The sequence below is a fragment of the Rana temporaria genome, chromosome 5 (assembly GCF_905171775.1).
Source record: "Rana temporaria chromosome 5, aRanTem1.1, whole genome shotgun sequence".
In the NCBI taxonomy this organism is placed as follows: domain Eukaryota; kingdom Metazoa; phylum Chordata; class Amphibia; order Anura; family Ranidae; genus Rana; species Rana temporaria.
Window position 1 is genome coordinate 63353214 of NC_053493.1, and position 27394 is coordinate 63380607.

General features: G+C 45.0%; 1 protein-coding gene across 1 annotated transcript in view; it reads left to right on the forward strand.

The window, feature by feature from the left end:
* The window catches only part of CCNY (cyclin Y), a 200987-nt gene extending 174181 nt beyond the window's left edge, over positions 1 to 26806 (forward strand). The window contains exons 6-10 of the mRNA XM_040352657.1: positions 4007 to 4073; positions 6168 to 6287; positions 13015 to 13181; positions 15812 to 15974; positions 26107 to 26806. Coding sequence (XP_040208591.1) covers positions 4007 to 4073; positions 6168 to 6287; positions 13015 to 13181; positions 15812 to 15974; positions 26107 to 26223 — 634 coding nt within the window. The 3' untranslated portion in view covers positions 26224 to 26806. The remainder of the gene's footprint in view (positions 1 to 4006; positions 4074 to 6167; positions 6288 to 13014; positions 13182 to 15811; positions 15975 to 26106) is intronic.
* Positions 26807 to 27394: the final 588 nt, after the last annotated feature.

Here is a 27394-nt window from a genome sequence, read left to right on the forward strand (position 1 = left end):
CGTGGCTCCCAAACAAAATTGGCGTCCTTTTTTCCCCACAAATAGAGCTTTCTTTTGGTGGTATTTGATCACCTCTGCGGTTTTTATTTTTTGCGCTATAAACAAAAATAGAGCGACAATTTTGAAAAAAAATGCAATATTTTTTACTTTTTGCTGTAATAAATATCCCCCAAAAACATATATATAAAAAAAAAAAATTCCTCAGTTTAGGCCGATACGTATTCTTCTACCTATTTTTGGAAAAAAAAATCGCAATAAGCGTTTATCGGTTGGTTTGCGCAAAATTTATAGCGTTTACAAAATAGGGGATAGTTTTATTGCATTTTTATTATTTTTTTTTTTTTTACTACTATTGGCGGCGATCAGCGATTTTTTTCATGACTGCGACATTATGGCGGACACTTCTGACAATTTTGACACATTTTTGGGACCATTGTCATTTTCACAGCAAAAAATGCATTTAAATTGCATTGTTTATTGTGAAAATGACAGTTGCAGTTTGGGAGTTAACCACAGGGGGCGCTGTAGGAGTTAGGGTTCACCTAGTGTGTGTTTACAACTGTAGGGGGGTGTGGCTGTAGGACTGACGTCATCGATCGAGTCTCCCTATAAAGGGGATCACTCGATCGATGCAGCCGCCACAGTGAAGCACGGGGAAGCCGTGTTTACATACGGCTCTCCCCGTTCTTCAGCTCCGGAGAGCGATCGCGACGGAGCGGCTATAAACGAATAGCCGCGCCGTCGTCCCGGGTCGCTCCCCGCGGGAATCCGACCGCCGCATGTAGCGGGGGGGGGGGGGGGGTCCCGATCGGAGACATGGGAGACTGCATGTGATCAGTACAGGGCCAATCAGCACTGTCCAGACAGAGGGTCAAGGGTCTTAGGCCTCGTACACACGATAGGTTAACCAGAGGACAACGGTCTGATGGACCGTTTTCATTGGTCAAAACCGATCGTGTGTGGGCCCCATAGGTTATTTATCCATAGGTTAAAAAAAAGCCAACTTGCTTTAAATTTAACCTATGGATTCCTAACCGATAGGTCAAAACCGATCGTTAGTAGGCACGACCATCGGTTAAAAATCCACGCATGCTCAGAAACAAGTTTATCTATGGTGTGTAGGCATGACGGACCATCAGTCAGCTTCATCGGTTAACCTATGACAACGGTCCTTCAGACCGTTCTCATCGGATGGACTGATCGTGTGTACGAGGCTTTACAGCCTCATAGGACAGTCAGAGATAAATGAACACTCCTCCTACAAGCTTAAACCAGAGACTAATAGAAGTCACAGGACTGCTATATTCTGCTGATGAGAAAAGGTGTTTTGCAGTTTATATTTACAAACATACAGTGGAACCTTGGATCACGAGCATAATCTGTTCCAGGACAATGCTTGTAATCCAAAGCACTCGCATATCAAAGCGATTTTCCCCATAGAAATGGAAAAGAAGATAATTCGTTCTGCATTGACTTCTATGTCATACAATACCGCATGTGGCCAGAGGTAGGGGGGGGGGGGGGCGCCGGACGGCCTCCGAAATCCTCAGGACAGCTCGGCAGATCTCAGAAACCCTCGGAAAGGTTCGGAAGCACTCGGGAACTGAGTATTTCCAAGTATCTCTGAACGGCACCAAAACGTTCCGAGTGTCATCGGCTCCCCCACACCTCTGGCCAAATGCGGTACTGCACACCCCATTAGCTTGAATTCTGCTTGTTTTGCGAGACAACCTCACAAACTGAGTCGGGATTAAAAAACAAAACAAAAAAACATTCGTTAACAGCGTTACTCGTAAACCAAGTATACACTGACATTGCATTTCTGTGTACTGTGGGAGACCAGTTATTGCCGAATCATCAGCACCTCCACAATCCGCTTCAAAATCAAAACCGTTTTCACTGAGCCAGTATCTAAAAAGTATTTATGGGTTGTTAATTCTACACACTGGGGTAGATTGAGGTAGCTGCAATTTATGTTACGGCGGCACATCGTATCGTATTTACCCTACGCCCCTGCAACTTACAGGAGCAAGTGCTGTATTCACAAAGCACTTGCTCCGTAAGTTGCGGCGGCGTAGCGTAAATGGGGCCGGCGTAAACCCGCGTAATTCAAATGTGGAAGGGGGGGCGTGTTTTATGCTAATATGTGATGACCTGACGTGATTTACGAACGGCGCATGCGCCGTCCGTGTACATATCCCAGTGTGCATTGCTTCCAAGTACGGCGCAACGACGTATTGGTTTCGAAGTGAACGTAAATTACGTCCAGCCCTATTCGCGAACGACTTACGCAAACGACGTAAAAAAATTCATACTTAACATCGGCTGCGCCTCCTAATAGCAGGAGCAACCTTACGCTGAAAAAGCCTTTACGCAAACGACGTAAAAAACTACCGCTGGGCGCACGTACGTTTGTGAATCGGCGTATCTAGGTAATTTGCATATTCTACGCCGAAAACAACGGAAGCGCTCCTAGCGGCCAACGTAATATTGCACACAATTCTAAGCCGCCGCATTCAAGTTACGTCGGCGGAGGAAGCCTATTTTTTAGCGTATCTGCCTTTGAGAATCGGCGTAACGATACGCCGGCGCAGATTTGAAATTACGGTGGCGTATCTGGAGATACTCCGCCGTAATAGCTACCTGAATCTACCCCACTCACATTTAATAACTTTATTACTTGATTACCATCTGTATAACCCGATACAGCGCAGATACGCTCCAGCATAGAATGCATTTTAATAAATGCAAATAAAATCATTTGCATCTCACATCATTTAAATGTATTCAGACGCGAGCCGAGGCTTGTCATTCAGCTGTCTCAGCTCAATCCCATCGATGGTCCAAGTTTGTTTTAATTTTTAATCTGATTGAAAATCAAGCTGCATACCACAGTGTTGGCTGCAGGACTGGATTTCTGGAAGACGGTTTCCAGAAAACATTTCCAGGCCAGTTGCATAGAAGACTTCATTCAGCCACAAGCTGTCTGTGCAGCTGTAGTCCTTCACAACATCAGAACTGCTTCCTCCTCTATGGAGAAGTCTGATCTGTGCTCTGAGTGCGCCATCTGCTGTTCACTGCTGGAACAGACAGCGCTTCGCTGCATAAGATCTGAGATCTTCTTTTCTAAAAAAAACTCAATAAAATACTAATGTTCAAAAAAAAGATCTGACATTTCAGAGAATTGCAGGGCAAAGCGACTTAAGCCTCGTACTTTTCATCGGACAAAGTATAGGACTTTTGTCCGAAGGCTGTTGGCCATGAACTTGTATTGCATACAAATGGCAAAGAATTGACGGCCAACAAACACAAAACAACGTGTTTTTCAGCTCTTTAGAGCCACCCTTTGGGCAACTTCTGCTAATGTTGTGTTATGGTGAGCATTGCTTCCGAGAATGCGTGTTTGTACTTTGGAGTTTTGTCCGACGAACTTGTGTAAACACGCTCGGATCTGCGGAAAATCCGACAACAATTGTCCGATGGAGCGTACAAATGGATTTTTTAACTGGATTGGAGGGCAGTCGGGTGTAAATAGACAGTGAAGTCCGTTTACAGTCACTTGTCAATTGAGCAAAACGGGCTCTGTGCGCTTTCACTCTACATATACTGAATGGACACATACCTGACATTCGCCCGCTCAGCTTTCATCAGCAGGGGATTGGAGGACAGATTCCCTGTGGATCATAACAGTATCTGCCCCGTGTGAGAGGGGCCTTACAGGTAAAAAAAAAAGTTCAGCAGAAGATTGCCCTCCCATTATCCTTAATTATGTATTCCGAATCCAACTATAAATAGGCTGGTGATAACATATTTTGGCATAGAAACCAATCAGAGAATTGCTTTTGTTAGTTTAGTGCGGTTAGACTTTTTATAGCTGAGCTGTGATTGGCAGTAAATGACATTTTGTATTTTATGTTTCTTATCTTTGAGTGCCACCTAAAACAAAACTCGTCTTTGGAATTTGTTCACTTCTGAAGATTTTACCTCCTTTTTATTATATTTCTAGAGATGGAGATGGTCGAGATGGTCGGCTGCTGTTAGATATATTTGATGAAAAACTTCATCCTCTCTCTGTAAGTATTTGAGTTCTTGTATTCATTTATCTGTACCGTGGACAACATATTGTGGTGGATTATCACCAGTGATCCTATGACAGAGTTGGAATGCTTAGAATGAGGGCACCAGGGCTGTTTGCGGCAGTCAAAAATGAATGCAGCTTTGCAATCTGGCTGTACAATCTCCTTCAGATTTACCAACAAGTATACAGTGCAAGCAGAGCCGCTAACAGGGTGGACCACCAGTCCTCTTGTGGGGGGCCCAAGCACACAGGAGGGGCCAAAATGGCAGAGGAAATCAGTGCGGCAATTATAGAAAGATGACCTGTGCGCCTCTCTGCAGCAGCTGAAACCAGTTTCTCTCTTGCCAGCTTTCAGCTGCAATAGGAAGAGACACAGACATCGGGCATCAATCCTGTAATTGCTTCCACCACAACGATCCCCCTTCCTGTTCTGCCTGTCACTTTGCCAGCCCCCCTCCCACCTCTTCCCAAAGCATTGCTGGCTTCCCTGCCACAGGTACAGGGTATGTGTTGGGATGGAGAGCAGAGGACGGAGCCAGTAAATATGTCATTTACAGTCCTTTTTTGAATGGACAACGTGAGTGATCGTTACTGAATGTTTCTGTTGGAAGCGATTTTGGGCAGCTATAAAGCTATCATCCCAAAGTCACCTGCCCAACTCTCTCCTCCGTGTATGCCAGGCTCTGTGTTGTCCTTCTTGTAGACTGGGTGCAGTCACAGCGGGTAGAGCAGAGAGACATCTGTCCACTAATCTCTCATCTGGGAGTGATGAGCATTTAGTCACTCCCGGGCTCTGCACAGTCATTCCTGGGGAGGGAGCTAATGGAGTACGATCTGTGCTCAGCATCAATCAGGTCCGGAGGTGACAATAAGGGGTTTTATGGACCCCTGATGTCTCCTTAAAGAGGACTTGTCATTTCAATGATGCTATCACGTTTAGTGACATATAAAATCAGCTATTGTGCTATAAGGGTATTGCTGTGCATGCTGGAGTGAGAGTAATAATTCTAAGGCCATCATTCATGGTTAACCCTGAACTGGTGACCTGTAAAGGCTTTTTAAAATGTTTACGATGGACAGTTTTCGGTACTGAAGATTGACACTGCTCCACAGGCATGCAAAATTCTAAGGCTTGACTTGTTTTTTTACTCGGGGCAACCTCCTCTTTTATATTTTACCCAAATATTGGGTATTATATTGTGTTTTTGTGTGCACCCAAATAAGACTTGGTGTATTTGTTACTGAAAATATTGCAGCTATAACCATTTTATTCTCCAGGATCTCTGTTTTCAGATAATATGAAATGTTTAAGGGCCCTTTCACACCAGCGGACAGTATGTCTGTATTTCATCCATCCATTTTCGGATGAAATACAGAAATACATGTATCCATATGGGATAGTGGGTGTCAGCAGGGCCGTCTTAATAGAATCCTGGGGCCCCTATAATGATGACAGTGCAGGTAAACAGACATCAAGTAGGTAGGAGGCAGACTGCCTCCCCTGTGTATCTATCACTCTCAGTGCCATCATGGGGCCCCCAATTTCGGGGCAGCGTGGGCTCAAGGACCAGCTGCTTTGGGCAGTGCCCAGGTGTGCCCTCTCATTAAGACAGCCCTGGGTGTCAGCGGATCTCATCGGTGTCCGCTATGCTCCGATTCTGCAGGCGGGGGAAAATCCTATTTTTTCCATCCGTCTGCAGAGTGGATCGGATGAACAAGGACAGACGGTACGTGTTCATCCGATCCCCCCCATAGGGGAGAGCGGAGATCTGCAGGGACCGCTCTGTCATCTGCCGGCTCAGTGGGGGTCAACGGAGTGAAGCTCAGTGTGCTGTTGCTTCTCCTCCTCCCCCAGCTCTTATGCAGCTGAGAGCAGAGGGAATATGATCACTTATAAAAAAGGGAAAAAAAAGGTATTTATATTGTATTTTTTTTATCTATACAAAAATGTTTTGCCTTCTATTTCTATTTTAAACTTTATCTAATCTTCAGGCATAAAATGCCCAATTTAACGTGTGCAAAAAAAAAAATGCAAAAACAGCTCTGACACCAAATATAATGTATATGTAAATATGGAATTTATTTGTAGAAATCTGAAATCCCAACTGATTATGAGAAGCATGACCCAGAACAGAAACATATATATCGCTTTGTTCGGACGCTTTTCAGTGCTGCCCAGCTGACCGCTGAATGTGCCATAGTAACCCTGGTAAGTATTTGGGGGAAATGTGAACGAACTTCTGATAATAACAATATAAAAATTTGTGATTTTGCTTATAATAATTACATGTAGGTGCTAAAAGTATCAAACATACAGCAAATAAACATGATTGTGATAACCCCCCCCCCCCTAATTTCACCATAGTTGCAAATCCCTGTTGTAACAAGCACATGGGGTGAGTGTTCAAACTGTAGCTTTAGGCCTTGTTTAGGCTTGCGATAAGCAGCAGACGGGGGTGTTTACATGGCGTGGCTTCGATGCTTCGCCTCACACCCGTGGCAAAGTTGACCCGACTTGTAATGCTCGGCGACTTTGAACGCTGCACCTTCAAGTCAATGGCGGTTGCAGCAAATTTGAGAGTAAAAATGGGGTTGAAACAGGCGGCGAGGAGGCGTTGCATCGCTTGCTCACTCCCTGTAAGTTTCCTCTGGAGCGCAAATTGGGCTTAAGAGGAAAGGGAGATTTAGATGCACATTTAAATCTACCCTTAATTTATAATACCTGTGACAGAAGTTAATTGGTTGCCCAGCCAGTTTACATCTTTCACTTGGAGCAGGTACTCTGACTGGTCATTGTTTGTAAGTTAAAGCGGAACTTTAGTCAGAAAATTAAGTCCTGCTGGATGACTGGCCTCTTTTGCAGTTATAGCTATGTAAATCATTAAAAATAAGTGTCTATACTGTTTAAAATCCAGTAGTACGCTGTCTCGACCCGCTCTGGGGTGGATTCAGTAAGCAATTGTGTCTGCGTATCCATATATACGCAGCGGAATTGCTTAGTTGCGCCGGCGTATCGACTGCTCCTGATTCAGAAAGGTCGATACGCCGACTGCAGCCTAAGATATGACTGGCATAAGGCTCTTATGCCGTCGTATCGTAGGCTGCATTCTTACGATGGCCGCTAGATGGCGTTCCCGTAGTGGTCAGCGTAGAGTATGCAAATTGCATACTCACGCCGATTCACAACCGTACGCGCGCCCTGCGTTCGCATTTTACGTTGTTTGCATTCGTCGGATTCTGCGTAAGGCTGCCCATGCTATTAGCAGGGGCAGCCAATGCTAAGTATACCCGACGTTCCCGCGTCGCGATTTTTAAAAATTACGTTGTTTGTGTAAGTGAATCGTGAATGGCGCTGGACGCCATTTACATTCACGTTGAAGCAAATGACGTCATTTACCGCAATGCACGTCGGAAAAGTTTCCCGACGGAGCATGTGCACTACGTTCGGCGCGGGAACGCGCCTAATTTAAATGATCCACGCCCCCTACGGGATCATTTAAATTACGCGCGCTTACGCCGGGCAGTTTTACAGAGCGCACACGCAAATTACGGAGCTACTGCTTCATGAATGAAGCGTAGCGCACGTAATTTACGGAGGCGTATCGTAAAAACGGTACGCTGCGCCTCCGTAGTAGTGCGCGCCCCTACCTGAATCCACCCCTCTGTCTTTTTAGGCACTGTGCCCAATTTGTGGAGGCCTAAAGATTTACTGCAATTCAGGTCTCAGGGCTTCAGCAAAATGGCAGCCTCCAGCAAGAAGAAACAGGAGCAATGCTGGAAGCATTTTAAAGCACACACTCATTTTGGAAGCATAATTATTGATGTGGAATATATTTTCCTTGCTAAAGAAAATTTTTTTTCCCCAGCAATTATCATGGGTAAAGTTCCACTTTAACATACCACCAGGGCTTACTTAAGCAATCGATTACATTTATAGCCAATATGGTAGGCCCCCATGCTATGTGGTTTAAACTGGTTATGGCAACCAGTTAAAATTTTAATGTAGCCTATCTGTCTAACCATTTGTCAACCTTTCTTTCTAATATTAGAGCTGGCACGTTCTTCACTGAAGTCTCAGGTGGTGCCCTATACAGTAGAATGAAATAACGCCTCAGAAGAGGGTGCAGACCTTAAAGTGGAACTAAACCCGCCTCTACTTTACAGCTAAGGAAGCTGCCATCTTGGCCTTTGTTGATCCGTAGTTGCCATGGTGCTGCACATGTGATCAGTTATGATACCAACTATTTGATGGTTCAATAGTTTGGTTGAGAGCACAGGCAAACGTGAGGCCCCGTACACACGACCGAGTTTCTCGGCAGAATTCAGCCAGAAACTCGATCGGAGCTGTATTCTGCCGAGAAACCCGGTCGTGTGTACACTTTTGGCCGAGGAAGCCGACGAGGATCTCGTCGGGCCAAATAGAGAACATGTTCTCTATTTCCTCGTTGTTCAATGGGAAATTTCGGCTCGCCGAGATCCTCGGCGGCTTCACAAGGAAACAATGTGTTTTGCCCGTCGAGTTTCTCGGACGTGTGTACGGGGCCTCACAGTTATCATTCACAGCATGCCATAAATGTAACTGTTTTGGGAAATGGTTACATTTATGAGTTTTGTTCAGCTTTAATTCGGATGTTGTGGGATTCTTCTATAGGGAGGTGGCACCTGGGAGAAGGGAGGTTGGGGTGTCATGGTCTGGCAATAAAGGAGGGATAGGCTCCTGGAGGGTGGTGAGAAATGCAATAAGTGTTTATTAAACTTATTAAGCTTTCTATGCTTTTACTCCCCATAACCGCTGATCTGTGCTTCATATTCCTCTGTGATTGTTTGGTCTGCAGTAACGGGCTTTATACATTCCTGTTTATGTCTTTGCTGTAGCTGTTGCTGTGCACGGCCTACAAGCCCCCTAGCCATCTCATTGAGCTACCAATGCAATAACTGACATTGATGCTGGCTTTATTGTGAAGATATGTTCCATGAAAGCCACAGGAAATTAAATTATGTACCACATTTCTATCTGATCATCATATTGCATTTCATTAATAGTTATCACATCTATTACTTTGTCATGGGGAGAACACAATCCAGATAGATTTAATAAGTCCACATCAAACAAATCATGACCTGGCATCTGCACAATGTGCAAAATCAAATGCACATAAATTATATTTCCTATTAAAGTAACAAAAAAACAAAGGGCCAGATTCTCGTAGGAGCGCGTAACTTTGTGCGGGCGTAACATATCTGATTTACGTTACGCCTCCACAACTTAGACGGGCAAGTGCAGTATTCTCAAAGCACTTGCTCCGTAAGTTGCGGCGGCATAGCGTAAATCGGCCGGCGTAAGCCCGCCTAATTCAAATGTGGGACAGGGGGGCGTGTTTTATGTTAATGTTCTGTGACCCCGACGTGATTGACGTTTTTCACGAACGACGCATGCGCCGTCCGTAGAAATCTCCCAGTGTGCATTGCTCCTAATACGCCGCAAGGACGTTTTGGTTTTGACGTGAACGTAAATTATGTCCAGCCCCATTCACGGATGAGTTACGCAAACGACGTAAAATTTTCAAATTTCGTCGCGGGAACGACGGCCATACTTAACATTGGTACGCCGCACTTACGCCACCATATAGCAGGGGTAACTTTACGCCGGGAAAAGCCTAACGTAAACGGCGTAACTGTACTGCGTCGGCCAGGCGTACGTTCGTGAATTCGCGTATCTAGCTGATTTACATATTTCGATGCGTAAATCAGCGTACACGCCCCTAGCGGCCAGCGTAAATATGCAGTTACGATCCGACGGCGTAGGAGACTTACACCTGTCGGATCTAAGGGAAATCTATGCGTAACTGATTCTAAGAATCAGGCGCATAGATACGACGGCGCAACTCAGAGATACGACGGCGTATCTGGAGATTCTCTTTTGAGAATCTGGCCCAAAGAGTACAGGGCCATTAATAAAAGTGGAAAAGAGTACCGCTCCAAGCCCTGCGACCTATGCTGTGCTCCCGCCCCTCCATTAATAAAAGCAGGGTGAATCCAGGTGTGTTCCTCTTCCTTGGTTCAGTGACATTTATAGACAAGGTTTGATGCTGCCAAGTGGAAATGAAGATATGGTTTGAACATGGGGTGAAAGTGAACCACAAAGTACAGTGCAGGTAGTGTCATAGCTGCTGATGGAAGGGCCCTGGTGAAGATTTTTAACAGGGATCTCCTTTAGATGGCCATATGATCTGATGTCCCATGGCCAAGCCCAGGTAGGGTGACCACATTTCAAAACTACCATTCAGGGACAGCACAGTGATTGGACACAAGAGGTGGGATTTCTCCAGTCACAAGCAGGGAGCAGGATTGTGCTCCTCCAGGCATTCCCGGCCAGGACAAGTACTGCCAGTGAGTAAAGCGGTGATGTGGCTGCCTTTTTTGAGGGCATCCGATTGGCCCGGGGATGGCTGTGTCATTTTTATTCCGGGACGCTGTATTGTCCTGGCATAAAGGTACCGGGACAGACCTGCAAAATGCGGGACTGTCCCGGGCAATCCGGGACACGTGGTCACCCTAAGCCCAGGGGACTCATGGAAAAGTTGACCTTTGCCTGGATTTTGTAGCTTCTCTGCACATTTCTGCCATAGTTGGTAAAGGAAATATAGTGAGATGCCTTGACCCCGCAGAGCAGAGGTTGGGCACAAAAGCTGTGACCTCAGTTTTCTTATGCCAAGGAGTAGAGCTACCCATCAGAAGTCAATGATGACGGTGATAGAAATGTTTTTTACATTTGGCAAATGATTTGCTGGTGCACAGTTCTTAAGGCTAATTTGATATTTGTCTGTTTTTGAGAACCTGTGAAGCAAACCTGTGCTTTACTCAATCAGAGCAAAGCCCCACCGCCCCCCACAACAACATATACATTCCTTTCTTTTGCTGCCCATCCACTGCATCCAGAAGCCGATGAAGAAACCAGGTATTTCCAGGCATGGAGGAACATGTAAGCTCTTGGGCAAGCAGTACTGTCATAGCACTGAATGGACAAAGCACAGCGTTGCTCTAATCCTCCCATCCTCAGCTGTACAAACTTACCTTTTTTGTTTGCTTCCCTGACACATTGTTCAGCACCAGAAGCTTAAAGTGGAGGTTCCATCAAAAAACAATTTTGCTTTAAACCCTAGCTTACGACTAAAAAAGAAAAAAAAAAAGAACATTTTTTTTTACTCATCTGGAAATGCCTGTTGCTATGCGGTCCCACGAAATCTGCCTTTGAATTCACCTAGGATTCTGACATCATCTCCCTCTAATGCTCCTGGGAAATGTGTGTCATCATTTCCCAGGATGCAGTGCGCTGTCCAATTATCACTCCCCATCCAAGACTTCCAGGAAGTAAGTGCCTGTAGGCTTCACAATGCCCACAAGCAAAATGACAACGGTGTAGACATAGTTTTATAAACTATCTTTTTTGAATATCTATGCGGATCTGCGGCGGATTGTAGAATTGTAAGTGACCGGATTTATATTATAAAAACGCAGGATGAAAGGACATACATTTAAAAAATGCTAATTGGGGTTGGAACTCCGCTTTAAGGAAATACCCAATAAATCTGATTAAGCATGTGACTCATTTCATGTGACAACCCTGGACCAAAGCAGGGACAGAAGTCTGTAAGGAATTATTTCAGGGGTTCATTTACAGTAAAATAGTCACATATTGTTAAGGATAGAGGTTCACGTCCAGCAAAGGCTAGCTGTATCTAGAAAAATGAACGCGTGGTAAGCAAACCAGGCACCTTACGCAGATAAAACATATTAACCAGCATGTAGTTCAGCCTTGCAGCATGCAGCTTTTATGTAAGCAATTTGGCCTTTTCATATTGCTGCCGCCATTGCTAACAATGCCTTCTTGCTGCAGCTTAGTAGGTGGGTCTGCCTTGGGCTCCCCCATTGACAACCATGGTCAGCCCATAGTAGACCCACTCTCTGGTCTGCAGCAGGACACTGGCAGCAATAGTTATAGCAGTAGTAGCTTGGATCACACTTTGCAATGACATAATGGCACACGTTTTTAATTTCTTCTAGCAAGGAAGCCTACAGTGGCCCAATATCACTTGAACATTGGTTATTAACAATAAACTGTGTTTTTTAAGGTGATGCACAGTAGGCCTAATTTTGTCCTCTCAGTTGTCTACTTTAACTATTGACATTGAAAAAAGCGTTACTGCTTCTAAAATGTCCATAATCGTTGGACCTTCTGCTGCTGGAAGGGATGAAAGGGGAGGTATTGGTGGTCATAGCTATTATCAGGGGCGGACTGACCATTTGGGCACTGCCCGAGGGCCCCATGCCACTAGGGGGCCCAATCAGGGTTGCCAGCCTCAGTAAAACCAGGGACAGTATGTAAAAATGTGTGTGTTGTTTTACATCAGTCCCTGAAATGTCCCTTACCGTCATCTTTTTGCCCCGCCTCTCCAGTATCTTTTCAGTGTGTGTATGTGTATTCTGTGTGTATGTATACTGTGTGGCCCCATAATCTGTTGCCTGGGGTCCCCATAATATCCTCTTGCCTGGGGCCCCATAATCTCCTATTGCCCGGGGGCCCCATAATCTCCTATTGCCTGGGGGGCCCCATAATCTCCTATTGCCTGGGGGGCCCCATAATCTCCTATTGCCTGGGGACCCCATAATCTCCTATTGCCTGGGGGCCCCATAATCTCCTATTGCCCGGGGGCCCCATAAGTTATCAGTCCACCCCTGGCTAATATATTGGGATTCAAAGGCCAATTTGGGCTACAATAAGGAGTATACCCTTCTGCATGCCGAAAGTAGTCCTAGATGAGTGGAAGTCTTCTGATCCAGGTATATGTTGTATTACCTACTTCTCCTGGTAGATGGTTTGTATTATGAATGCTTAGTGCTCATGTATATTAATCTAGTAATATGTTTATTTTAAGGTTTATCTTGAAAGACTGTTAACCTACGCAGAAATAGATATCTGTCCAGCCAACTGGAAACGGATTGTTTTGGGTGCAATCCTTCTAGCCTCTAAGGTTTGGGATGACCAGGCAGTGTGGAATGTGGACTACTGTCAGATCCTGAAAGACATCACAGTGGAGGACATGTAAGTTCATTCTCTTTCTAGATCATTGCTGTTTCCAATAATGTTGACCTGTCACCTGTATAGAGTGCAGCAGACCTGAATCAATTAATAGCCTCCAGGATCTTGGGATGTCACTGTGAGTCATTCCAACACCACATCACAAATTTAAAGTTAAAGCCAAACTAAATCCTCTCACTCAAAATTAACAATATTTATTCCTCATGTAGCTAGCATTATTAAATAGGAAAGTATATCATATTTACTTGTTTTAATATTCTTTTTTTTTTTTACATTTCTTCAGTTAACTCCTGGTTAGGGATGAGCTCCGGTGTGTTCGCACACTCCACGTGCAGAGCCCGCCAGGAAGTCGGCACTGCGATGTGCTGCGCTAATCACAGACAGTAAGACATTTCCCGATCTCTGCAGCCAAGCATCAAGACAATGTCTCCCTGCCTGTGATTAGCGCAGCGCCCTGGCCGACTTCCTGGCCGGCTCTGCACGTGGACTGTGCGAACACACCAGAGCTCATCCCTATTCCTGGTTTCCAGGCCTAGGCCAAGGAAATGATGTCATACATCCCAGGAGTCTTCGTGGGCATTTCTTTCTTTCATCTGGAGGGGGAGGAGGGGCTTTCTCAGCTAAGCACACCCTCCTTTCAGCATGCCTGGCCTGAGAGCAGATGAATTCCAGAAAGTAAATGCTTCATGAATCATCTGCCCTTACTCAAGATGGCCACATTCAGAAATGTTTGGGGGGTGTTTTTCAAAGTGATTTTTAAACAAAATATAGGTGGATGGGGGAGTTAGCTTTAAATTGTAAAGATGAATTAATAGCGCTTTTGGTGTGTGGTGCTCAGATACAGTATGGCATCAGCAGGGTAACAGGATGGCTTTACCGCCACATTATTTTTAGGGCACAGCTCAGCCCCACTATTTAATGCCTTGCTTTATGTTGTCACCCCAGGTACCTGTCTTAATCAGTTGTACCAACTGTTTATGTTTTTAGATTGCATTAGAAAACTTGACTAGTTGTAGAAAAGTAACAGCCTACACAAGGGAAAAAACGCCCCATGTATAAAGTGTACCTGGTTTCATTGAACCCCATTATTTCAAGAGTTCCTTCCCTTTCCATCTCTTCCCTCTTTCACTCTCCCTCTAGGGCAGGGGTCTCAAACTGGCAGCCCTCCAGCTGTTGCAAAACTACAAGTCTCATCATGCCTGTGGGAGTCATGTTTGTAACTGTCAGCCTTGCAATACGTCATGGGACTTGTAGTTTCCCAGCAGCTGGAGAGCCGCCAGTTTGAGACCCCTGCTCTAGGGGTATTACAGAATGTGCAGAACATATAGAGCTAGCTCAGTGTTTTGCAACCTTCTTTCAGTCAAGGCACCCTTTAAAATTATGGACGGTCTCAAGGCACCCAATTCTAAAATGTAAAAAACTATTCTAATAGTTTTACATAATGTGGCACCATCGACACATGTAGGAACCCCAACATTAGAGGTGATTTCTTTTTCCAAAGCAAATACACTTTTACTAATACGGACTAGTATTCCAGTGTTTCTCCTCTCCCTCATTTTTTCTCCATCACTCAGCTAACGTGACCCCAGTGTTGACAGACAGGGGCAGGGGAGGGTAAAACAACGATGCTCTACAGGCGATCAACACCCTTCTTATCAACACTGGTTGTTAGGATGCCGGGGGCTGGAAGGTTGAAATGATGCTCAATGAAAACCCATGGCTTTGTGTAACTAAAAGGCAGGCTTGATCCACCTACTGGCTTGTATGCATTTTTGGGCATTTTGCCAAGGCACCCCTGAAGAAACCTCAAGGCACCCTGGTTGAAAAAAGCTGAGCTATCTAAATAAATATAAATATATATATTTGTGTGTGTGTGTATGTGCTGCTGGGTTTCTCACACTATAGCCACAAGGTGGTGGTGTATCACCAAAATCACTGGCTGACATCGTAATGTGCATTAGTACCAAGCAATATTGCATTGACCTATACCAAAACCAGAGCTGGCTTCTTGATTCTAATTTTGGTTAATCTGTGGTTTGCCCATGCAGTCTGCTGGGGTTGCTTACATCACATTTCGGCTTTTTTTACACCATGTTGTAGAAACATCAGTTTTTCTGCATGCGTTCTGCAAAGACACAAAAAACAGTTGTTTTCCTTGTGCCCTGATTACGCCACAATGTGTAGATTTTTTTCTGCGCAGGAATCTGCAATGTGTATGCAGTTTCCTGCACCGGATAAAAAACCGACATGACATCAACATTGTCGTGAATAGGGCATATAACTGACGCACATGAAAAAAGATGTCAACATGCATGAAAACTGTCTGAAACGTGCATGAAAACTGATCTGCGCAGTTTTCTCATCAGTTTTCATACAGGTATGGTGTGAATGAGCCCTAAAGCTGGCAGAGAAAGTCTCAGGGGTTTTGAATGTCTATACAAGAGGGACTTTTACAGGTAAATAACATAAATTAAATATATATAATCTTATCAGAAATTGCTGTTGATTTCAATAGTCTGGTCTGGTGACAGGGTCTCTTTAGGTTTATGCTTTAGTATATGCATATGTAGATAACTGATGTGTCATGGAAGATTGTATTCATTTCCTATGGTTTTGATTTTTCTTATTTCTAGGAATGAGCTGGAGCGTCAATTCCTGGAGCTGCTGCAATTCAACATCAATGTTCCGTCCAGTGTTTATGCCAAGTATTATTTTGATCTGCGGTCACTGGCCGAGGGTAACAACCTTAGCTTTCCACTCGAGCCCCTGAGCCGGGATCGTGCATGTAAACTTGAGGTATGATACTTTTATAAGCTCTTATTAACCGCTTCAGCCCCGGAAGATTTTACCCCCTTCCTGACCAGAGCACTATTTACAATTTGGCACTGCGTCTCTTTAACTGATAATTGCGCGTGAGATGCTGTACCCAAACAAAAGGTTTATTTTGGTGGTATTTGATCACCTTTGAGGTTTTTATTGTTTGCGCTATAAATAAAAGAACAGCGACAATTTTGAAAAAAACACAATGGGCCAGATTCATGTAGATCAGCGGATCTTTAGATCCGCCAGATCTACCTGTTTTACGATCCGCCGGTGCAATTTAGCGAGGCTAGTGCATGATTCATAAAGCACTTACCTCGCAAATTGCACCGTCGGATCCTAACTCCCCCCGGCGGAATGCAAATTCCGTGGCTAGGGGGAGTGTACAATTTAAATCAGGCGCTTTTCCGCGCCGATTTAACTGCGCATGCGCCGCCGGCGAAAAAGCCCAGTGCGCATGCTCCAAATGACGTCGCTAGGACGTCATTGTTTTCGGCGGCTAGGTTACTTACGGCCATCCGTATTCCCGACGTACTTACGCAAACGATGTAACAAATTTAAAACTCGGCGCGGGAACGTCGGCCATACTTAACATTAGCTACCCCTCATATTAGCAGGGGTAGCTATCCGCCGGAAAAAGCCGAACGCAAACGACGTTGAAAAAGAGCGACGGGCGGGCGTACGGACGTGAATCGGCGGTTCTCCTCATTTGCATATGCGACGTGTAAAAAGAAAGCGACGACACCTAGCGGCCGGCGGGAGATTACAGCCTAAGATTCGACTGGTGTAAGTCACTTACACCAGTCGGATCTAAGGGAGATCTATGCGGAACTGATTCTTATGAATCAGTCGCATAGCTCCGACCGTGGGATCTCACAGATCCGACCGTCGGCTCTCACAGATACGACGGCGGATCAGGAGATCCGCCGTCGTATCTCTTGATGAATCTGCCCCAATATCTTTTTCTTTTTGCTATAATAAATATTCTTTTTTTTTTCTCAAAAGAACACCTTTTCTCCTCAGTTTCGGCCGATACGTATTCTTCTACATATATTTGGTAAAAAAAATTGCAATAAGGGTATATTGATTGGTTTGCGCAAAAGTTATAGTGTCTGCAAAATAGGGGATAGAATTATGGCATTTTTATTATTATTTATTTATTTGCTAGTAATGGCGGTGATCTGCATATTTTATCAGGACTGCGACATTATGGCGGACAGATAGGACCCTTTTGACAAATTTTTGGGACCATTAACAATTTTACAGTGATCAGTGCTATAAATATGCACCGATTCCTGTAAAAATTTCACTGGCAGGGAAGGGGTTAACACTAGGGGGCGATAAAGGGGTTAATTGTGTTCCCTCTCTGTGTTCTAACTCAGGGGGGATGGGACTTACTAGGGGAAATGACAGATCGCTGTTCATACTTTGAACGTAAGATCAGTCATTTCTCCCCTGAAAGAACCGGGAGGTGTGTGTTTACACATAAACTCATAATTTCTGCCAGAGTATGTAAACTTATGAGCACAACTGTACTTTTGAATTGCCTGTAAACATGGGAAAATTCAATGCATTTAGTATCCCTTCAATAGGAGTACTAAAGCCAGCCATTCATGGATTGAAATTTCGATCCATGTATGGGCTAGTTGGTTGTACAGAAGTCGATCTATTGACCGACTTCTGTACAACTAGGCTGTCTAGTTTTTCCCGAACGAATAGTGCCGCCGGCTATGGCTGGCAACACTGATCATTGTATTCTGCCGGTGGGGAAGGTTCCTCGCCGGCAGAACACATTAGTGCTGCGGGAAAGATTCCCCCATCAGCTGTGTTGATGGGAGGAAACGGCACATTGTTTTTCTTTTGCTGGTTAATCAAAAAAAAAATGTTATAATCTATGGCCAGCCTATGTTCTAAGACCTGGGTTTAATTGATAGCTGCAGGATAGCTGTGAATCCCTGTTGTATTGGAGCTTTTAGAATGAATGTCCATCTGTGCAGTCAGAAACCAGTTGAACACCAGAATGTTTATATATGTACCCTGGTAAGCAAGGGGTTAAGGTGCATTTATAGTCCCTCAGAAAGTATTATGGTGCAGGGAAGCTAGTCATTGGTCTTTTTTTTTTTTAATAAGATGGGCTTTATGGTATTTTACCTGACGGTATTCCCGAGTCTGGCTCGGGGTGGAATTTCAGCACCAAAAGCGGTAACCCCGGGGGGCGTGTCCGGATGTGAGCAAGGGAAGACGTGTGCTGTGAGAGCTCCACAGTGATCCGCTCAATTCATCCGTTTATTGGAGCTTTGCTGCCCGATTTTTCACCACAACGGCCCGGATACTGGTGGGGGAACCTCCGGACATGCGAAAGGGGGCGGCGAAATCCGGATTCCAGACCCCAAAGTCCCAGCGCCAGACCCGCTCTGCACGAGGCTCAGACGCGGGCCTGCACGCCGCCGCCATCTTGCCTAATCCTCCCTCCTCGAGGAGTGCACGGAGGCTAGCTAAGGAGATGGCACACCATGAGGGGACTGCACAGGACATCAGTGCAGGTGAAGCACAGCCAGCCCCTCCGGCTCAGGATGCAGCCCAAGAGGCAATCACGCGCCCGATCCTAGAGGCCATAACTGCCAGCAAGGCCGCGGTCATGGTAAGCATAGACCACCTCACTACAGAAATAACCCTGATAAGGCACGATCTGGATAAGATTAGGGGGAGGATGACTGAGGCAGAGGAGAGGATCTCCAGTGTGGAGGATGAGACTCATATACAGGGCAACCAATTGTCTGAATTGCAAGAGGTGGTGAGACTGTTACAAGATCGCGCTACGGACGCTGAAGACAGACAAAGGAGGAATAATGTCCGCGTGGTGGGGCTACCGGAGGGGGCAGAGGGCTCGCAGGCCACCACTTTTGCTGAGGACTTCTTTATTAAGCTGCTTGCTTTGGGGGAGAGACCCCCGACATATGTGGTGGAACGGGCCCACAGAGTACCCATGGGCAGGAGGCCTCCAGGTGAATATCCGCGTCCCTTCCTAGTAAAATTCCTGAACTACAGAGATAGGGACATGATATTGTCGGCATCCAGGAGGGCCCAAGAGCTGAAATATGAGAATGCAAAAATAATGCTTTTCCCAGACTTCTCGGCGGAAACACAGAGAAGAAGAAGATCTTTCAATGATGTCAAGAGGAGGCTGCGTGACAAGAATGTACAGTACAGCATGCTTTACCCCAGCAAATTGCGAGTTCAACATCAAGGCAATGTAAAATTTTTTGACAACCCAAGAGATGCCTGCGACTGGTTGGATAGGAATCCCTGAATTGCCTTCACTGCAAGCTGAGTATTGTGTTTTGATGTCCTATAGTTTTTTTTTCTTCTCTTTCTCCTCCGTTGTTTTACTATTATTGAGTGGAACTCCGCTTTTTGCCATCTTATTTGATTTTCAACCTACTCAAGTGGTAGGCAACTGTGTTTTTTAGGAAGCACCTTGACTAATGTAGTGAAGGAAATAGACCTGTGTATTTTGCCTTCCTTTAAAAGCTTCTTACATGAGGTTTTTTATTCTTTTTTCTAACTGCCGGTCAATATAGGCTCCATGGTCATGTCCTTCTTTTTTATTTTTGAATATTGCGCTGTACTTTACCTAATGCCACAGCTTTGAGACAGGCTGTCAGGGCGTCTCATCATTTTGTTTTATTAAGCTGTGCCCTATCATACACTATTCAAAGCTGCATATTCATTCTGGTCATATTCGTTAGGAAACCACTAGATGGCGGTGGTGGGCTGTCCTTCTTATATCTTTCTCTCAGGCCATCTCTGTATAGCTCCAATTTGAAACCTGCTGACGTGGAGCTCTCTGGAACTCAGGAAGACTTTTAGTACACGGTTGGACAGGAGATCTTTCGGAGCAACTTCCAGAATCATCTAATTTTTGGGTGTTAAAAGGTTTTTGGGTTTTGAAGCCGCATACCAGACAATGGGTGTTTTTGAAGCCTTTTTGCTTCAAGGTTCTAATTTTTTTTTCTCTTTTTTATTTTTTTGTTGTTTCTGGTATAATGGCAGGGGGGGTGGGTTGTTGGGAGGAAAGGGAGGGGGGATGGTTTTCTTAGTACATACCTACTACTCAGTTCCCGGTCCTCGGTTAGCGGGTGCTTCATGTCAGATACTATTGCTGTGTCCTGATTTAGACTTTCGGGTCTGTATGAGATGCACCTGGGAGTTATTTTGTGCTGGGGAATATGGCTAATGTGATTAAGTTTGTGTCTTGGAATGTTCGGGGCTTGAATAGCAAATTTAAAAGGGCCTCAATGTTCCAATACTTAAAAATGGCTCGGCCGCATGTGGTCCTCTTGCAGGAGACTCACCTGGATGGAAATAGAATCTTGGCCCTACGAAAGCACTGGATTCAAAAGGCTTTCCACGCCACTTATTCCACATTTGCGCGGGGCGTGTCTATACTTGTAAGCAAGGCACTCCCTTGTAAGATTCACCAGGTGATAACTGATCCGGGGGGGCGGTATGCGGCAGTAGTAATGGATATTGCCAACCGGAAAATCTTATTGGTAAATGTATATGTGCCACCTCCGTTTAATGTGCAAATGTTATATGACTTATATGTGAAACTGACCCCGCATGCTCATTTACCGCTTCTATTGATGGGGGATTTCAATGCTACACTTAGTGATCTGGACTCGTCCAACCCAGGGAGGGGAGGTTCGCAGGACTTGTTGTCATGGGTTTCTATGGCGGGTTTATCTGAAATATGGAGAGCTAAGCATCCCACCACCACGTGCTATTCCCATCTTTCACAGACGCATCGCTCATCGGCTAGAATAGACCTAGCATTTGCCAACCAGGCTATGTTACCTTATGTAGGGGGAGCGGACTACTTGGCAGGAGGGCTCTCAGATCATAACCCACTCTCTATCTCGTTGCTCTTCCCGGCGGGTGGGGGGGGCAGGAGCTGGAGACTGTCACCGGGATGGTTACAGGAGGAGCAGGTTTCCAATCACCTACTGGAAGCAGTTGACAACTACTGGACTCAGAACGTGGACTCGGCTGATCCACTAGTAGTATGGGATGCGTTTAAGGCTGTGATACGGGGGGAATCAATAACTGCCATTAACCACTTACCCCCCGGAACATATTGCTGCCTAAAGACCAGAGTACTTTTTGCGATTCGGGACTGCGTCGCTTTAACAGACAATTGCGCGGTCGTGCGACGTGGCTCCCAAACAAAATTGGCGTCCTTTTTTTCCCACAAATAGAGCTTTCTTTTGGTGGTATTTGATCACCTCTGCGTTTTTTATTTTTTGCGCTATAAACAAAAATAGAGCGACAATTTTGAAAAAAATGAATATTTTTTACTTTTTGCTGTAATAAATATCCCCCAAAAATATATAAAAAAAAAATTTTTTTCCTCAGTTTAGGCCGATACGTATTCTTCTACATATTTTTCGTAAAAAAAATCGCAATAAGCGTTTATTGATTGGTTTGCGCAAAAGTTATAGCGTTTACAAAATAGGGGGTATTTTTATGGCATTTTTATTAATATTTTTTTTACTAGTAATGGCGGCGATCAGCGATTTTTTTTTCGGTATTGCGACATTATGGCGGACACTTCGGACATTTTTGACACATTTTTGGGACCATTGGCATTTTTATAGCGATCAGTGCTATAAAAATGCATTAGATTACTATAAAAATGCCACTGGCAGTGAAGGGGTTAACACTAGGGGGCGGGGAAGGGGTTAAGTATGCCTGGGTGTGTTCTTACTGTGGGGGGGGGGGGTGGCCTCACTAGGGGAAACACTGATTTTCTGTTCATACATTGTATGAACAGAAAATCAGCATTTCCCCTGCTGACAGGAACGAGAGCTGTGTGTTTACACACACAGCTCCCGTTCCCCGCTCTGTACCGAGCGATCGCATGTGCCCGGCGGCGATCGCGCCCGCCGGGCACACGCACGGGAGTCGGGGGCGAGCGGGGAGCGCGCGCGCGCGCCTCCGGGGGCGCGCACGCGCCCCCTAGTGGCGGCTATACGATAGGACGTATAGCTACGGGCTCTCGCCCAGGAGAGCCGACCTGCCGCCGTATAATGACGGTGGCTGGTCGGCTACTAGTTAAGAGGGTCAGAGTAGATCAGAATGCGACCATTCAAGAACTTCAGGACAGGGAGAGGGAATGTGCGTCTGTACACGCTACGGACCGGACGGATGTTTCTTACTCTGCCCTGTTGGAGGCGAGACGTAGACTTTCAATGCACTGTAATGATCTTGCACATACGGAGGCTGCACACAGAGCTAATTTGCTGTTTTCTGAAGGGGACAAGAATGGGAAGCTTTTGGCTAGGTTGGTGGCGGAGCAAAACCACATAGAACACATATCGGTAGTGAGGGGACGTGATGGAGAACTGGTCGGGGACCCGATGGAAGTTCTAGCGGAGTTCCAGGCATTCTTTTCAACCCTGTATGCTCCGATACCACCGTATGACAAAGAGGCTCTGAATAATTTGCTAGGGGGCTTATCCCTTCCCAAGTTGACGGAGGACGATAGTATAGCATTAGATGCTAAAATAACGAACAAAGAAGTAGTATCGGCGATATTTGCATTCCCACCTAATAAAGCGCCGGGTCCGGATGGCTTCCCGGCTGACTTTTACAAGGCGTATGTTGACCAATTGGCCCCTAGGTTATCGACGTTATTTGAATGCTGTCTGAAAGACAAAGTGCTCCCAGCCTCCATGCTTGATGCATACATTATCCTTATACTTAAACCAGGTAAAGATTCCCTAGAATGCTCATCGTATAGACCCATAGCGCTGCTTAACATGGACCTTAAGATTCTGACGAAAGTTTTAGCAAAAAGGCTGGCGCTGGTCATTTCATCCCTGGTGGATGTAGACCAGACAGGTTTTATGCCAGGAAAATCCACTGATACTAACTTGAGAAGGCTTTTTACACATTTACAGCTCCCTAATGTAGATTCGGCAGACAGGGTAATAGTCTCTATTGATATAGAGAAGGCCTTTGACTCGGTGGACTGGAATTTTATGCATACAGTTCTCGAGTACATGGGATTTGGTCAATCCTTCAGACAGTGGATTGCACTTTTGTATAGTACGCCTAGGACAGCCATTCGTATGGGGGGATCCACTTCTGAGTATTTTTCGATTGGGAGGGGTACTAGGCAGGGGTGCCCCTTGTCACCATTCCTATTTGCCCTTATGATGGAGCCCCTTGCAGTGGCGCTGCGGGCGTCGGAGGGAGTAAAAGCAATTCGGGTGGGTAGTATAAATGAAGGGCTGGCGTTATACGCAGACGACCTTCTGTTGTTTCTCAGAGATCCGGGGGAGTCGTTGGTCACTGCTCTGGGTATCATGAACACCTTTACTACGTACTCAGGGTTGAAAGTGAACTGGGGCAAGTCGTCCATTTTACCCTTAGATAAGGGGGCTAGTGCAAAAGCGGATCCCAACTTACCACTAAAGTGGGTTACACAGATAACTTACCTGGGTGTGAAGGTAACGGCGAATGCGTTGGATTACATGTCTCTTAACCTACTCCCCCTTTTGACATTCTTTAAGCAGAAAGCATTGACTTGGCAAAAACTCCCTCTATCTTTGATTGGCAGGGTTAATCTTCTAAAGATGAAGATTCTCCCAGTCATTCTCTATTTTCTGAGGAATGCTCCGGTATGGATACCGAAGTCCTTCTTCAAGAAATTGGACAGCATCACGACCACATTTCTCTGGGCACCAAAATCACCTAGGCTGGGTTTGAAGGTTCTTCAGGAACCATGGGGACAGGGAGGGCTGGCAGTGCCTGATTGGCGCAAATACTATTTGGCGGGGCAACTAGTTTTCATACATAGATGGTTAATATCAGATGAGGGAGATTCAGCTACTATACTGGAGGCAGCCCACTTAGGCTCTTATGAGACCCTTCGGTTAGCAATACACCGAGGTACAGGAAAGGACCTCCCGTTGACAGAATCTATGAAGGCCACAGTTAGGGCATGGGTGGAGGTGGAAAAATTGGCCTGTCCCAGCTACACAGGGGTCTCACCTTCGACTCCCCTGTGGAAGAACCCGAAGCTCCAACAATTCTATAAATTTGATGATGCTATAGGTTGGGCAAGCAAGGGGATCAAACTACTTAAGGACATTACGCGCGATGGGGTACTTTTAACTTTTGACCAGTTGAAGGTCAAACATGACCTTCCCAACACACAATTCTTCCGGTATTTGAGACTGAGACACGCATTCCAGACACAGTTTGAAACACAGACGGTTGCATCCTTTCCTTCAAGACTAGAAGACCTCCTAATGACGGAAGATTTGCCCAAAACTCTATCAGTGACATACAAAGAATTGTTTAAAATTAGTCCTAAGGCCTTGGTAAAATGCAGAGAGCGATGGGCAAATGAGGTCCCTGGTATACAAGGGGAGGAGTGGGATGACATGTGGGATCGTCCGTTCAAATATCTGGTGGCGGCTCGAGACAGACTCATTCAGTTCAAATTTCTGCACAGAAGCTACTACACTCCAGCTAGGCTGGCAGTGATTTATCCGTCGGTGCCACCTGAATGTTGGAGGTGCACTTTTTCGCCAGCAGACGCACACCACGTGTTTTGGGATTGCCCGCAGATTCGGCAGTTCTGGACAGGGGTCACATCCTGCATAGAGGGAGTACTGGGGGTACCCATACCTAGAGAAATCAGTGTTTGTCTGTTGGGCTTGGTGGAGGAGGTGGTCCCATCTAGGGCGCATAGAACGTTACTTAGCATACTCTTATTTTACGGGAAAAAAGCTATTTTGCTCAAATGGAAGAGTCCGGGGGCACCAGAGATAGCATTTTGGAAGGGGCTGGTGAATGCTATGCTCCCATATTACAAGGCAACCTACCTGTCTCGGGGCTGTGTGGGTAAATTTGAAAAGGTATGGAGGGCCTGGTACGAATCTGACCAGACGGTTGGATAGTGTGAATAGGTAAATAAAGTCTGAATTCTGCATACATTTCTATACCTGCAATTGACCGACTTCCGGTGCATCGGGAATATGAATGAGTATGAACTCTCAGCAAGGTGTACATCTCTTTTTCTTGCGGAGGAGTCCTGCGCTGATGTGTCGCAGGGGGAGGGAACTGAGTAGTAGGGGGGAGGGAGGGAGGGAGGTTCAACTGGGTTTAGCCATCTGTGATGGCCTTGTTGTATGCACATGGTCATGTTGACCAAAGGTTTACTTGGTGTTCTACCAAGAAATGTATGTTTTGTTATGTCAACAAAAACTTTCAATAAAAAGAAATTTTCAAAAAAAAAAAAAAAGCGGTAACCCCGAGCCAGACTCGGGATTGCCTCGCAGTGTCCACAGGCACAAGTTACTTACCTTGTCCCTGAATCCTGCGATGCCTCCCCGCTGTGTGATCGAGCGGTGTCCTTCCCGCTCGATTCACAGTGCCGAGTGCCGCTGAGCTCCGTTCCCTGCGATGTTACGACGCACGGGGCGGAGATCGGCGCCAGATTTAAAAAAGGAAATAAACATAATACATACAGTATACTGTAATCTTATAGATTACAGCACTGTATGAAAAAAAATAATACACACCCCCCTTGTCCCTAGTGGTCTGCCCAGTGTCCTTCATGTACTTTTATATAATAAAAACTGTTCTTTCTGCCTGGAAACTGGAGATTGTCCATAGCAACCAAAAAGTGTCCCTGTATGTCAAAAGTGGTTTTAGAGCAGCTAGAAAACAGCGATAATAAATTAGAATCACTTGCAGAATTGAGCGATAACGATTTGTGGGGAAATTCTTCATCAAAAAATTAAAAGTAATAATTTTTATTATTATTATATTATTTGTTATAATTATTTATTATATTATAATTTATGATTTTGTGTTTCAATTTTTTTATACCCGGGATGTCTACTAGACTAAGTGAGTTATTTCTAAGAATTAAAGGCCTACAATATAAAACGACAAATTTCCATGAAAAATAATGGTACCGCTTTCAGCACCTAAAATCTGAATTAATCATACCGCCAGGGAGGTTAAAGGCCCACATAAGTCTATTCATCTTTTAATACACTTGCTATGTTTTTTTTTTTGCTACATTTAGGCAATTTCACGCCTGTGTGAGGACAAGTACAAGGACTTCCGAAAAATGGCCAAGAGACGTTCTGCAAGTGCTGATAACCTGACTATTGTACGATGGTGTCCTGCCATCGTATCCTAACATTGGCTCCACCTTGCAGACTACTCTGTCTCACATACTGATTTGTGGATACCTTGTTGTCTTTGTCTCGGGAAATTGGACATCTTTTTCTATTCTGAATCGTTGGCAAGCCTCCCCTACAGTGCCTCCCTATCACAAAGATGGGATACATCTGTCACTTTCTGCAAACAATATAAAGCCATGTCATTTGTTTCACACTCCTCTCAATGATTTGGACGGAGCATCGCACTCTCTTTCCTGCTCTGATGACAACCTTGTGAGTAAGAAAAGACAGAAACTGAAAAGGAAGTTAACGAATATCAAATGCTGGACACAAACTTGGACACATGAAAGTTAGTTGTGTGATATATGTGTACACAGGGTGGTTGTAACTAAGATGATGGTATTCTGGGGAATAGAGATAAGCATCTAATAGGAGGATCGCCGCTATATTGGTGGAGCTAATGCCCACCATATGGAAACAAATGTGCAATTAGGAAATATTACACAACTTCACACACAAAAAATAACATAAAAAAATCAATGGATAAAAATCTTTTAGCAAAGAAACACTACATAGCCAAAAGTCAAGGCATTTTGTCATGTGATGAGGAAATGATTCTAGTTTACATTGGGTGACTCTGCCCTTTAGCAGAGGTTGTGCAAAAGCCTAGGCTTCTGGTTATGTGACCAACACTGGAGGGTACCCACAACTGCATTTTCTTCATGAACATTATTTCAGCCCTTCAACTACTTGTTTCTCTTTCAGCAATATTGTTGACATATCTTTGTCATTAATTAAAAGCAATCTGATGGAGCCAGCCACTGTCTGACTCATAAACTGCATGCTAATTCCAGGTCAGTGAAGTGCCTGTAAGCGAGGTGACTTCCTTGGAACGACCTGTAAGTCAGACAACGGGAGCTGCAATCAGACAGGTGTTTAGTTGAATGATAAGATTTCTCTTTTGTAACAAATGGAAGTGTAAACAGGAAGAAGTGTTTAGTGCACTGAAAGTCTCAAAGCCAGTGTATTACGAATGAGGGCTTATGACAGATTCATTTTAAGTTAATATTTGCACATAGGCCCACTTAAATTGAATTTAACAATTCTCACAGGGATACTTCTCTTAGGCCTCCTTCACACGGCAAGAAACAGCAAGAAAACTGCTGGCAGAGCTTTTTGCCGAGAAAA